The following is a 12,404-nucleotide window of genomic DNA, read 5'->3' on the forward strand; positions in this document are numbered from 1 at the left end:
TCATGGTCTATGCTTCACCTAATACGCATCTTTCGGCTGCAAAAATTACTTCTGTAAATATATTACATGAATCGTTTTAGAACTTTTTTAGTTGATTACATGAAATCAATCTGCCGAGAAATGGTGTCCACATTATATTCAATTTATGTCTCTACTGATTTGTTCTTAGTTATGGGTTCAATTTGTTCTCGCAGAGGTTTTTCTACTATCTTGTAACTTGACACTAGTCCAAAGAATCCACAAATATGCCATATGACTCGAGGAAGGTGTAAAACAATATTTTACACCTTGACGCCTTGTGCATATCAAATATGTAATTTGAAACTTTCTCCCTACAGGAGAGAAAAACGAAAAAATAACCAATTTTGGCCAGATAAGTATTTCCCTAAATATCTTATTATTTTATAAATCCTAAACAAAAAAATAATTCTGGAAATATCCCTCTGGGAAGCTTCGTTCCCATAACCATCCTTAGACAGAGTAGCTGGAGTAATCCAAAGGGTGCGCTAAATTGCGAAAGGTAGATTACTAAAGAGCAGGAGAAAAATCGAGGTTTGGAATAATGTCATTCACCAATTAATTGTGCAAATTAACAAGTGGGGGGAGGGGCAGGACCAGAAATTAGGGAAGGGACAATTTCTAGAAATCCTAAAATGTAGGAAATGCAAGAAAGTAGAATATAATCATAAAAATTTTGAGCTTCCAAATTGAAGGAACAGATCCCAGATCTCCCCATCCCTGTGAGGAAGAGGGGTATACCTGAGACAAGTTTTAAATTATACTAGTTGTTGCAATAAAAAAATAGAATAATATCCTTGCATGACAAAACCTATAGGGTTCCATTGCCCATAACTTCTCCCCTTGAATCAGTACTCATCAGTCTTCTTAGCCCTCCAGGATCCTTAAAATTCATTTGTCTTTATTATTCGCACCTTCCGTGGTTCCATAGTGACTCCCTACATCTCGCACTGACTCTAGGGACAGTCTGTGAATCTTCATGATACCTGGAAACCTCAGCTGAAGACAAATAATCAGAATCCCTCCCCCCCGCTTAATAAAATAACACGACAATGGAAGTATATAAGAAACAATGGGGAAATTCGTAAGAATCTCAAGATGTCAAGAAAGATGGACAGTTCTGAAAGCATATCGTACACGCCTGTTCCGTTGAGAAAACTTTGCTTTAAATTGTGAAACAGCCGCTTCTGAAGTAAATCTCGGTATCTACAGGGTCTAAGACAGACTGTTCGATATGAGGTCGGGTCTTCTGGACCTTTCGCCTTCGCCCAAAAAGTTAAGACATTTACAATTTTTCAGCAAACTATCACATTTGCCATTTAACTCGTCTACTGCTGGGTCCTTTCTCAAATCCCCCCCCCTACCACTCAAATCAATTTCTTGTACGTTCTTAAGCGTAGGTGTGGATTAGTCCTGAGTAAGTTCGCTCCCATCAATTTCCTCTGAAACTGCCTCTGGCTTTATGCCCGTACCTCTGGGTTACACCAAACAGGCTAGCACATAGCCCCTCGGACATTGAACAATATAAATCTAATAGGCAATAATCTAAAATCCTTATTTCTACTGAAAAGAATTAGAGTTAAAAGGATTCTAAGACCAGTTCCTATCATAATCGAATGTTCTAAGAAACGTTAGGGGAATGACGCGTTTAAATGGCTTCTGTTTTCGAGAGAAGAGTTTAGTTTTAGAATGACTTAAATGTAATATCTTAAATCAAATTCGTAAATTTTACCGAATCGCTACCTGATTTATGCCGAATTTTCTGCAGAATTTTACAAAATTTTACAAAATTTCTGCCAAAATTTTCCCCTTCGGCGAAAATTTTACTGGATGCCAAAACCGCTGGAGGGGCGGCGCGCCCTCCTCACCCCCATCGGGGAGCCCCTGCCCCCCCCCAGATTTCAAAAACTATTTTTTTTCGTATTTTTATTGAAAAAAACAAAAAGCCTAAATACCCCCCCCCCTAGATGTTAAAAGATTACTTTTTGTATCTTCATTTTAAAATTGAAAATATCCTTATTCCCCCTCCTACATTTTGTGAATTGGCACCCCCTGCAGAAAGGGGAGACTCGAAAAGCTACAAAGGCTACAAAAAGACCTACATGAAAGCAATTGGCAGTTAATTTTTAAAAGTCGCAGATTTCGTATAAACGCAAGCCTGATGACACTCCATCAATGTCAGCAATGTAAACAAGCTTTAAAACTAAATTTTGAAGAAAAAAATTCTTGCTATTTTTTACTTGACTAAATTTGTGAATCTTTTAACATTGGATTGAAGGTACTATCCCCCAGAAAGTATGTGGAGTTTGAAGGCACTATCCCTCAGAAGACTGCCAGAGAGGGGCTAGGGAGCAATGAGACCCTATAAAAATAATAAATAAAAGTTCACATCGAGAGGTGGTTTCTTGTGTATCTCATCCCACCATCTTGACCTCACATCCATTTAAGACCACGTCATTTTCAATTTAGTGGAGATGTTACTACCTATTAACTCGTTTAAAGATCCTTAATTTATAACTATTACAAATATTTGTTAAAATATTGCCCCTTTACAAAATTTCCCAGCTCCGTCCTTGCCTAGTACCCTGTCCCTGTAAGAAAAAACAGGGAAAGTTCCTGTAAAGAAAAAAGCTTACTTATGAGCAAATAAGATTTTAGAGTGATTAACAGGTTATATTATTTCGCATTACAATATATACAAAGCGATCACTAAAACAAAATCGCAAAAACTTGAAAAAAACGCAATGGTCCAGAACAAAATTACATACTGACGTCACGTTTTTGGCACAGTGTGACATCATGGTTTTGATTTAATCAGAGAATACAGTGTACCATCAAAAACAACAAAATAGGCTCCCAAAAAAAACTTCATTTTTCAACTTCAAAAAACAAGAACAAAATTTTCCCTCATTAAAGGTATCACAGACTTGGAATAACAATCGACCTCTCTTAAGCTTGATGTCATCTTGACCACTAGCTTTGAGAATCGAACTAGTTCTAAATGGCGAATTAAGCTGAAGAAAGATAACCTGAAAGTGCAGGTGCTCCCATCGTGCTTTGATGATTTTGCTGTAACCTGAAAAAAAACGTAGTAAAAAGATTTATTTTACAAACTATAGACGAGGGACTGCCCACTTTCAAAAGTCGGGTATCCCAGACAGTATACACGTGGCGCACTGTATAAACTAAAGTCTGCCATGCTTGTAGCTAAGTTTACTATTATAATACGTACAGCCACGGCTTGGGTGTGTACTACACGTGTCAGAATAAGCACCAACGCCCACCAAGATGTACCCCGGCTGAGGGAGAGTAGACAAAGCCTCGACATGAGTTGCAAATCGTATGAGCTGGTTGCTCAGGCGCTTTTAAACGATTTTAAGAAAACCTGAAATACTGATGGTATGTAGTTTGCTAATTTGGTTTTTATAGGACATAATTGACATAAATTTTGATTTATAAATTGTAATTTGGGGTAAAAATCTGGATTCGTAGTTCAAACATTTACATTGTACTAAAATACACGTGTAGATAAATAAAGTATTCGGTTAAACGGGGGGATCTTTTCTGTAAGTAAATGGGAATTTCTAGATTTGTAGTTTTAGGAAGTATATCGTATTTCGTCACACAGCTGGAAGATCAACTTGAAACTTTAAGGGGAAGTTTTGCTTGATCGAGGGCTGAAAGGCGACTTCCATTTTTGTACTCGGGGGGAAGGAAGCGAAAAATTTAATTATTTAAAGGCGAAAATTGTTATTATTTAAAATAAACTTTACTAAATTATAATTATTTGAATTATTGTACTAATTATAAATTAGCCCTAGCGTAATTTATTTTTTCAACACAAAAATCTACCATGTGTTTTATTACTGTCTAAGCTGAAAACAACAACTAAATCAAAACTCCCTAAGAATCTTCGCTTTATAAAATCGAAAAATCTTCAATTTCAGTAAAATTGTCGTCAAATTTATTTACGATATTAAAATTCTTAAGAAAAAATATGATTCCAAACAGACAGGAGCGAAAGGCTGACAATCTGAACAACAAATAAGGATTAATAATTATTCTTGAAATTATCATCGAGAAACTGTCACACAAGAAAAGATGATACTTTGACTAGATTGTAAATAGACGATAACAAGTAATCATATCCCCTATTACTAAATTAAACAAACCAAAGCTTATGTGATTAGATAAAACTGTTCAGACAGGCCTAAGGTTGACAGAAATCTTTATAACTGACATGTTTGAAAAGACAAAAACAAGAGATAATGATTTATGGTTCTACATGCGTATTTATGTCACTTAAGGGAGTATTTAAATAGGATGTCAGTGGGGCCATAGCCGTACTAAGGCAGTCCAGACAATGTCGATCCAGCTCACTCCCCAGCTTCAAGAGTTTTTCAAGCTTGACCCACGGCCCCGACAAAAAAAAATTAGAAATGATGGTACCAGAGCTAACTATTTGGGCTTATTTTGAAATGATGTAGGATATTAACCTTTATTTAGTTCATAACCAAATCTTACTCGAACAAACGAATAGATATCGATTCAACACTAAAACTTATCGACATCCCACGTATCGATACAAAAAAAACGGTATTTGGGCATTATAACTAACCCAGCGCTATACACGATAGAAGTCAAGTTTGGTTAATGCTAATGAAATAAAGTAAAATAGGATGGAAATATAATGATTTAGAAACAAGTCTGGGCTATATATTTGCATATTCGGGGTGGGGGTAAAGCATGGTATATATTAAATACATAACCTAACCTAGGTACCTTCCCCCCTAAACCCCCAAAAACAATCGTTTAAATATTGTAAACTCAATGAGAAACCACGCTTTGTAATCCATTTACCTCTTACAAATAACCGTTTGACGGGTTTCATGTCTGGTTTCCTTGTACAGTCTATAGCGCTGGTTTAGTTATAATGCACAAGTACCAAAAAAACACTAAATTTCACAAAACTGAGGATTATACCATTGTATCTACACGGAAAGCGGCGTATTCAGGGAAAGGGCTTTCGAGGCCGTATCCAGGGGGGTTAGGAGGTTTGAACACACCCCTACCCCAAAATGTTTGTCCGACTCGTAAAAACGTAACAAAAATGAAAACAAACAAATTTGTTATGAGTTTTTAGAAGTTTTGTTTGTATCATCAATATCCAGGCAGTTCTCGTCTATGTGTATGATTCGATCCTTGACTGCAACAGCTACAGATAACCATCCACATCTAGAGTCTAGGTCAACTTCTGCCAATCACGCAGCTTCTTTTAGTCACTATATTTATCATGTCGACTGGACTTCCATGCCTAAGCAAATGCAGGGCCAGATATGCATCTTGGCATGGAAGTCTTACTAGACCTGCTTGTAAACGACGCAATACGAACAAATTCCGCGTTGTTACGCTTTTAGCGCGGAAGTTCAAATGTCTGATTTATTCCTCATGTTGCTTGAGGAAATATCGCAAAGAAGTTGTGAAACAGCTCCATTTATATTTTAAAAACTTGCATAAAAGTGATATCAAATAAGACTTACGTTTTGTACATCTGCTGGAAGGGACTAGTAGCTATACCATCACTTGTTTGATCCTTAATCGGATTTGCTATTTGATTTGATTTCATTGCACTAAGATCGGTAGGAATTGGGTATTTTTGATTAAGTCCATTATATTGCAACATTCCGGAATTGGCATTCACTCTCATATTAGGAGGTGTTTGTGGTGGTGTTTCTGAAGCAGTTTCATATGAGCCATTCTGATAGCCATTTGAATACCCAACTAGACTGGGGTATCGATTATAGGGCTTAAATCCTGCCAGCTTAGATCCTCCGTTGTTCATCCAGTGATTGTTGTACATAGGTCCAGGGGCAGATGGGGGTGGGGTCTTACACGCTGCTGTATCTGCTAGAGACCAAATTTTTGGCTTTGAGTGTTCGTCTAAGGACTGGTCTTTTCCGAGAATGCTCGCAACACCACTTGGACCTGATGGTATCTGACATGAAACGCTTTCAATATCTTCTTCTGAGTCTCCCTTGTCGGATCCATCATCTAGAGAAAAATAAAATATTTAAACAAGAGATATAAGATGTATACTTCTTTTACTGGTGGGTACCAATTCACCAGCTCTGGCGTATTGGTGCTTGTTAAACAGTTTTGTTTAACTTTGGTTACTTGGAGAATCTAATCTTCAGAAATAAAAAAAAAAAGAACTACAGGTGCGACATTTATTATATGCAAGTAGCTATAGTTTTTTGCTAATTGAGGGAGAAGTAGGCTTGGCCTCGGTAAGGGGTTTTATAATCTGCATTTCTTCATGAATAGAATGAGTCAGTGGGATAAAATTCAAAAGATTTACTTTGTCTCCAAAAATATTTCCCAAATACTAAAAAGAATAAAAATAAAACATTGAGATGTATGAACTAAAATAATTAAGGCGCAAGGTGCTTTCTTTGCAGTTGGGAAAAGTTTCAGGCAAATTTTCAGGCAAACGTTTTCACAGTCGAAAATTCAACAAAAATAAAACACTTAAAATACTGGAACACCATGATAGGAAAATCATACCATTAAAAAAGTAAAAATAGAAAAATTAGCCAGAATTTAAAAGAAATGTTAAAAGGCTAAAAATAAGTTAGGAAGAAAGGTTTAGATCAAACTTGGTTTTACTTAAACAATAACTTCATACAGGTTTCCATAATTCACAATTCATGTTTCAATGACTCTTGATCCATAATTTCAACAATAATAAAATAATGATTTCATATAGTCTTTGTAAAAAATAGCTTCGTATAATAATAGCCCATGTAGTCACAAATCTGCGATTAATTGCTTCCATTAGCTTAAAAATTCATCTAACTGCAGTTAATTAGAAGATACAGCGCCTTAATAGTCATAATGACTCTGCAAAAAAAAAAATACTACAGGAATGAACCTTACAAATACACTATTTTATCAAAATATCAAATGAAGTTGATAGGAGTGCCGTTTGAAAAAAGGGCCAGGAAGGCTCAGCTTCTCCTAGAATACGAAATTCATTAAGCAAGCGTCAAAAAGGAATTTTATCCAAAATAAAATAAAAATAAGATTTTATGGCGGTCCTGGCCCAATGCCGTTAGTTCATAAAAATTTAGGGGGAAGAGGACAAAATCCTTCTTCAACATCCAGAGGGGGCAAATTTTGTCTGTTTTTTCATTCTATTTTAGTAAAAATTATGAAAAAGCGTACTCAGTGAAAACACACCCGAAAAATTTATTTTTAGTATCTAGAGGGTCCAAAGTTTTAGGGTGACTCAAGCTCCGCCCCCCTTTCCAATCCATTACGCAACCTCCCTCCCAAAATCAAAGAAAGCTGAAACCATCTCTGAAAGAATTCAATGCCAGTTTGCAATGGTGGGATTTTATTCCACTACCCTTTTCTGCTGATTAGACCGGATATCTCTTAAAAAGAAAATAGTAGATGCTTATAATCAAGGCCGTATCTAGGATGGGGGGTGTTTCAATCCCCCCAATTTCTTTCCGACCGGTAAAAACGTAACAAAAATGTATATAAATTAATTTTTAATGATTTTTAAACCCCCGTGAAAAAATACCCACCCCTTCCCGAACAAAAAAACTGGATATAGCCCTGATGCATATGATAGGCCTGAAAATATTAGCCTAGTGCATGTCTAATCCACACCATACTGCAAGTTATACTGTGAACGCTGGTTGGAGTTATCATGAATAATATTTTTACGGTCTCTGTCCCCCTCCCATGAAAAATGTGTCTGAAAGTTATCCTGATCAATACAAACGATGGGATCCTGTTTATAATACAGCCTTCTTCTTATTAAAACGTTACGACCTCAAAAAAAAATTATTATTTGGAAATAAATTTATTCCAAATACGGAATACATAATAATGAATATCATCTAATACTAAATTTCCAATTGTGTCTTAAACGAGTAAAAGAAATATGCCACAATTAGGAAAAAATCATGAACCTCTCATTGTTGAGAAGTTTGATAACAAACCTTCATGTGCGGTTCATCAGTTACGAAATAAACAACGTCCGTGAGAAAAAACACTAGCTATCAATATCTCTTACCATTACAGTCACTTTCACCCTGATTATTATCACTTGAAACGTCTATATGCTCTTTTCCGTCTTTCCCTTCATCATCAGAATGAATGTCATCATCATCATCAGTTCTATTTTTCGGTTCCCAGGTCATTTTATTTTCCTTTTTCAATCGTCTTCGAGCATTAGCAAACCAAGTTGAGACCTTAAATCAAAACAATTGCAAAATAAACTTCTCGTGGAACATTCCTCGTAGATAATGCATTGGAGTTATAAGAGAAATCCTTCGGAAATTACTGTCTGGAAATCGGAGAAAGAACCGTCCCAACAAAAACATGGGTTAATCATAATGTTGACTAGAATACCAAAGAAGGTGTTAATATGCTGCAAAGCATAAAAGTTAGCGTCGCTCTCCATTATCTTTTTGTATGGAGAGGATGATCTTTGTTCTGAATTTGCAACTCGAATTGTTTCGACACGTTGGTTCTAGTGTCCAGGGGTGTCAGTTAGAAGGGGCCTATTCCTCTAACCCATAGATTTATAGATAGGATACCATTTTTGACTTATTTTCATTGAAAATACCACGTTTTGCTGTTTTCAATAGAAACAAAAACGAAACAACAACAAAATTGCCCCCCCTTGCTTTTGAAAGATAAATTATCCCCCCCCCTCTACATTTCATGTTGAGACCTGTGCTGATGTCTAGAATTGGTTTGAATTGGAGTTAAATCTAAAAAAAATCAAACTATTTGCAGTCAAAGTTCAAAGAAGAAATATGTCATCTCCGCGCTCAATAAGCTTATTACAGTCGACTTGATAATTTTGAGCATTCAATAGGCAATTGCAATTATTGACTTGCGTTCAAAAGCACTTATTGAAGTAGCCTAATTGCAATTATTTACAAAAAGCTATTTTGAATGCAGGGATTATCTTCACGTTTTTTTTCTCCTTTTGTGTGTGTGTGCATGCGTCTCTCTCTCTCTCTCACTCTCTCTCTCTCTCTCTCACTCTCTCTCTCTCTCTCTCTCTCTCTCTCTCACTCTCTCTCTCTCTCTCTCACTATCTCTCTCTCTCTCTCTGTCGTGTGAGTGTGTGTGTAGAGAGAGAGAGAGAGAGAGTATGCGTTAATAAGCGTTAATTGTGCGTTAAGAAGGCAATTACTGACGATGTTGCCTTTAGAACTTGCATTTTTTTTTACATTAGTCCTGATGGCCAGGGGAGTCAGTCGGGGGGGGGGGGGAGTCAGGAGGTTAATACCACCTAGATTCCGAAGAGAAAGCAATATCTTCATTCTTTTTTTCTTTGTATGCGTATGTGTGTGTGTGCATATCTGTGCGGATGTGTGTGTTCGTGGATATGCGTATGCGATTTGTGTGTGTGTGTGTGTGTATGTTTCTGTGTGTGTATTGAGCCTGTGTACATATGTGTGTGTTGCGCGTGTTTTGTGGTTGTGTACGTGTGTATGTTCATATCTATCCGGGTATAAATGTGTGAGTGTGTTTGCAAGCTCTTTGGATTAGAATTAGTTCTTCCACTGGATTCAGCCAAATTGCTTGTGCAAAATATTCTACTGTATTGAATGCTTGAATGTGATAAATGTTTTCTTTGCCCTATATTTGGCCAAGTTTGTAAAAACAATAATTGTTAACCGCTAAAATTCCTGAAAGTAAAATTCTAGTAAGCAAGTGTTAAGCTCTAGAAAGCATATTCATCATCAATATTGTATACAACCGTGTCTTCCCAAACCTGGATTTTGGTTTTCTTTACTTTTAGGTAACCAAAGACCCAGTTTAAAGCTATATAGAAATTTCCAGAATCGTCATAAATACATTTTTCCAAGAGAAGGCAATATTTTAAGATATTTTCCAGTAGAGAATAAATGTTTGAAAAAATCTAATTATTTGTCTAGAAAGTGTCCATTTCTTCAAAGTAATACGAAATTTTCAGCCGAAGTTTTGAGTTATTTTTGGAGAATCTTGGAAGTTCTGGATTTTGAGGCAAGTTCTTGGAAGTTAGAATATTATATACCCCAAATAAAATTATTTTAAGTGATATAATTAATGTACATTCTTTTTGTGGGCAGAATATGCCCTATTTAGAAAACAATACAAAAGAGTCTGTACCAAAAAAGAGCAAAACCATACACGACCGATACATGCCTTAAGAAATTAACTTAAAACTCTGGAAAACATACAAATATTTGTTTGCTGGGAATCGAAATTACCCCAGATTTCTCAACGTACTTTTAACCACTTTTCGAGTTTAGTAATATAAAGTATTTGATTAAACGACTGAAAGTCCCTTTTGTCGCTTAGCTTCCACGGGGTAGGGTTGGGGTAAACAGATCGTGTAAACTCTGAACCCTTTTCACAACGTTAAAAACTATCATACAGTCAAAATACAAAATAAATTCTAGTAGATTTGAAAATAAATCTAGCAGTATAGTTTAGTAAATTCTTGCAGTCTAGTAGCGTATCTACCAGACAGTAGCGTTCTTTCTTTAATTTAGAATGCTGGGAATTTTAAGGTTTGATTGCAAAATGTTACCTGTGTAAGCGTCATCTTGGTAATGATCGCTAACATAATCTTCTCTCCCTTCGTAGGGTATGGGTTTTTCTTGTGTTCTGTTAGCCATGCTTTGAGTGTAGCCGTGGATTCCCTGGTTGCATTCTTCCGTCTTGCAGCTAAATCATACCCGGCGCCATACCTGGTGTAGACAAATAATAATTGTGTCAAAAAAGCGACCCGAAAAAGATTTTGTCAACAACCCAAGTTAATCCACTTGGATTGCAACTCAAACCCGTCTCAAGTTACAAATGTCAAAACCCATCTTTCTATGGTTGATGTAACTTTTGAACGAGTTCCGGTTCCTCTAAATATGTCCCACGACAAAATTTCAACTTGTTCGCGGTTCTAAAACAGAGGGTTACATCATGCAAATCAGCGGCGTCAAATCACTCAAATGCTTATTCAAATCTAGAAGGAGAATTTTGTTTTGTTTTTGGTTTTCAGTTCCTCCAATGAAAATACAAAAAAAAGGCATTTTTCGATGAAAGTACCAAAAAAGACATTTTTCAAAATCTAGGGGCGCAACCCACTCCGGTTTGACGTCAGTGATGCTTATTTCTTAAAATGCGTCTTATAAGGGTAAACTAACAATGTGATTTAAGCTTAATACTAGAAGTCCCCCAATGTTACACGATACGAGCATTTAAATCAATTTAGTTCATCCACCCTATTAAATAGACCCAGTTTTTTCCTAGGAAGAAAATACAGTATGAACTTCTCAGTAGTAGAATTTATTATGTCCATTATTTAGATTTTAGAGTCAAGGCAGTTGATTGACTCTTAGCTTTGAGCGTTCACAAGGACGTTCCCTAAAAATGAAGATTTAAAAAAAATATATAAAATTATAAATGAAAAAATTATAAATATTATTTGGCCCTTGAATACTAACCATTTTTTCAATTTGACTATTTACTTAAGGTAAAAACTTCATAACACATGTACCTAAACGTAAACAATCTGTTGAAAAAAGGAACAAAAGTTTTTCTAGCCTTCCTTCCCCCCTTACCTGAAAAACAAGCGGAAATGGTGTTTTTATGTATCAATAACTTTCAGGAATGTTTGAAATATCCTTAAAATACATTGCTTCTAATGCAAAGAGATTAATTTTAAGAAATTGCACCCATGCACTTGCACAAGAGTTTATTTCAAGGGAGGCCAATTTTTCAGGGGGGATACTTCAAGACAAGAAAAAACGCTAGACTTTTATGAAAATGCAGTAGAAAATTGAAAAAAGCGTGATATTTCAAAGATCCCCTCCCTCTGAGTAGGTGTTGTATATTCATCTCTTCTTTTCAAATTGTCAATGCAGTGCCCTTCGTTACCAGGCACTGCAAATATTTCATACGTTATACTTTTTATATTGAAGCATCCGGCTAGATAACTTAAATCTCCCATGTCGACCTTCTTTCAAAGATAAATCCCTTGCTTTTGTGTATATTTTAGAAATTGTTGAACCTTAGACTGAGGTATTTATCACCTCTCAGACAAACTGTGGACCGGACTCGCGCTTTTATGGTATTTACAATCCCCTTCCCTTCCGGGAGAGATTTCTTGATCCATCCCAAAGGATCAGACCTGTATCAAAACCATTTTTCGGTGCTCATAGTTTTAATCCCCGCAAGAGCCCTGAGGCAATTCCTGGTACACAGAGACGGCGACAGGGTGTGTTCAGGGGAAGATTGAGACTTTGGGTCCGTGAACTACTCCCTTTCTGAAATATCAACATTTAGCTATTTTTTCAACCGTTCCTTCGAAGGCC

General features: G+C 36.2%; 1 protein-coding gene across 1 annotated transcript in view; it reads right to left on the reverse strand.

The window, feature by feature from the left end:
• Nucleotides 1-2,676: 2,676 nt before the first annotated feature.
• Nucleotides 2,677-12,404, reverse strand: part of LOC148945063 (homeobox protein araucan-like) — a 39,857-nt gene continuing 30,129 nt past the window's right edge. Inside the window, exons 4-7 of the mRNA XM_089098846.1 lie at nt 10,625-10,784; nt 8,105-8,282; nt 5,559-6,069; nt 2,677-3,094 (exon numbers count right to left, since the gene is read on the reverse strand). Coding sequence (XP_088954972.1) covers nt 3,028-3,094; nt 5,559-6,069; nt 8,105-8,282; nt 10,625-10,784 — 916 coding nt within the window. The 3' untranslated portion in view covers nt 2,677-3,027. The remainder of the gene's footprint in view (nt 3,095-5,558; nt 6,070-8,104; nt 8,283-10,624; nt 10,785-12,404) is intronic.

The sequence above is a fragment of the Artemia sp. Qi Xiang Cuo genome, chromosome 13 (genome assembly GCF_049724085.1).
Source record: "Artemia sp. Qi Xiang Cuo chromosome 13, ASM4972408v1, whole genome shotgun sequence".
NCBI lineage: Eukaryota > Metazoa > Arthropoda > Branchiopoda > Anostraca > Artemiidae > Artemia > Artemia sp. Qi Xiang Cuo.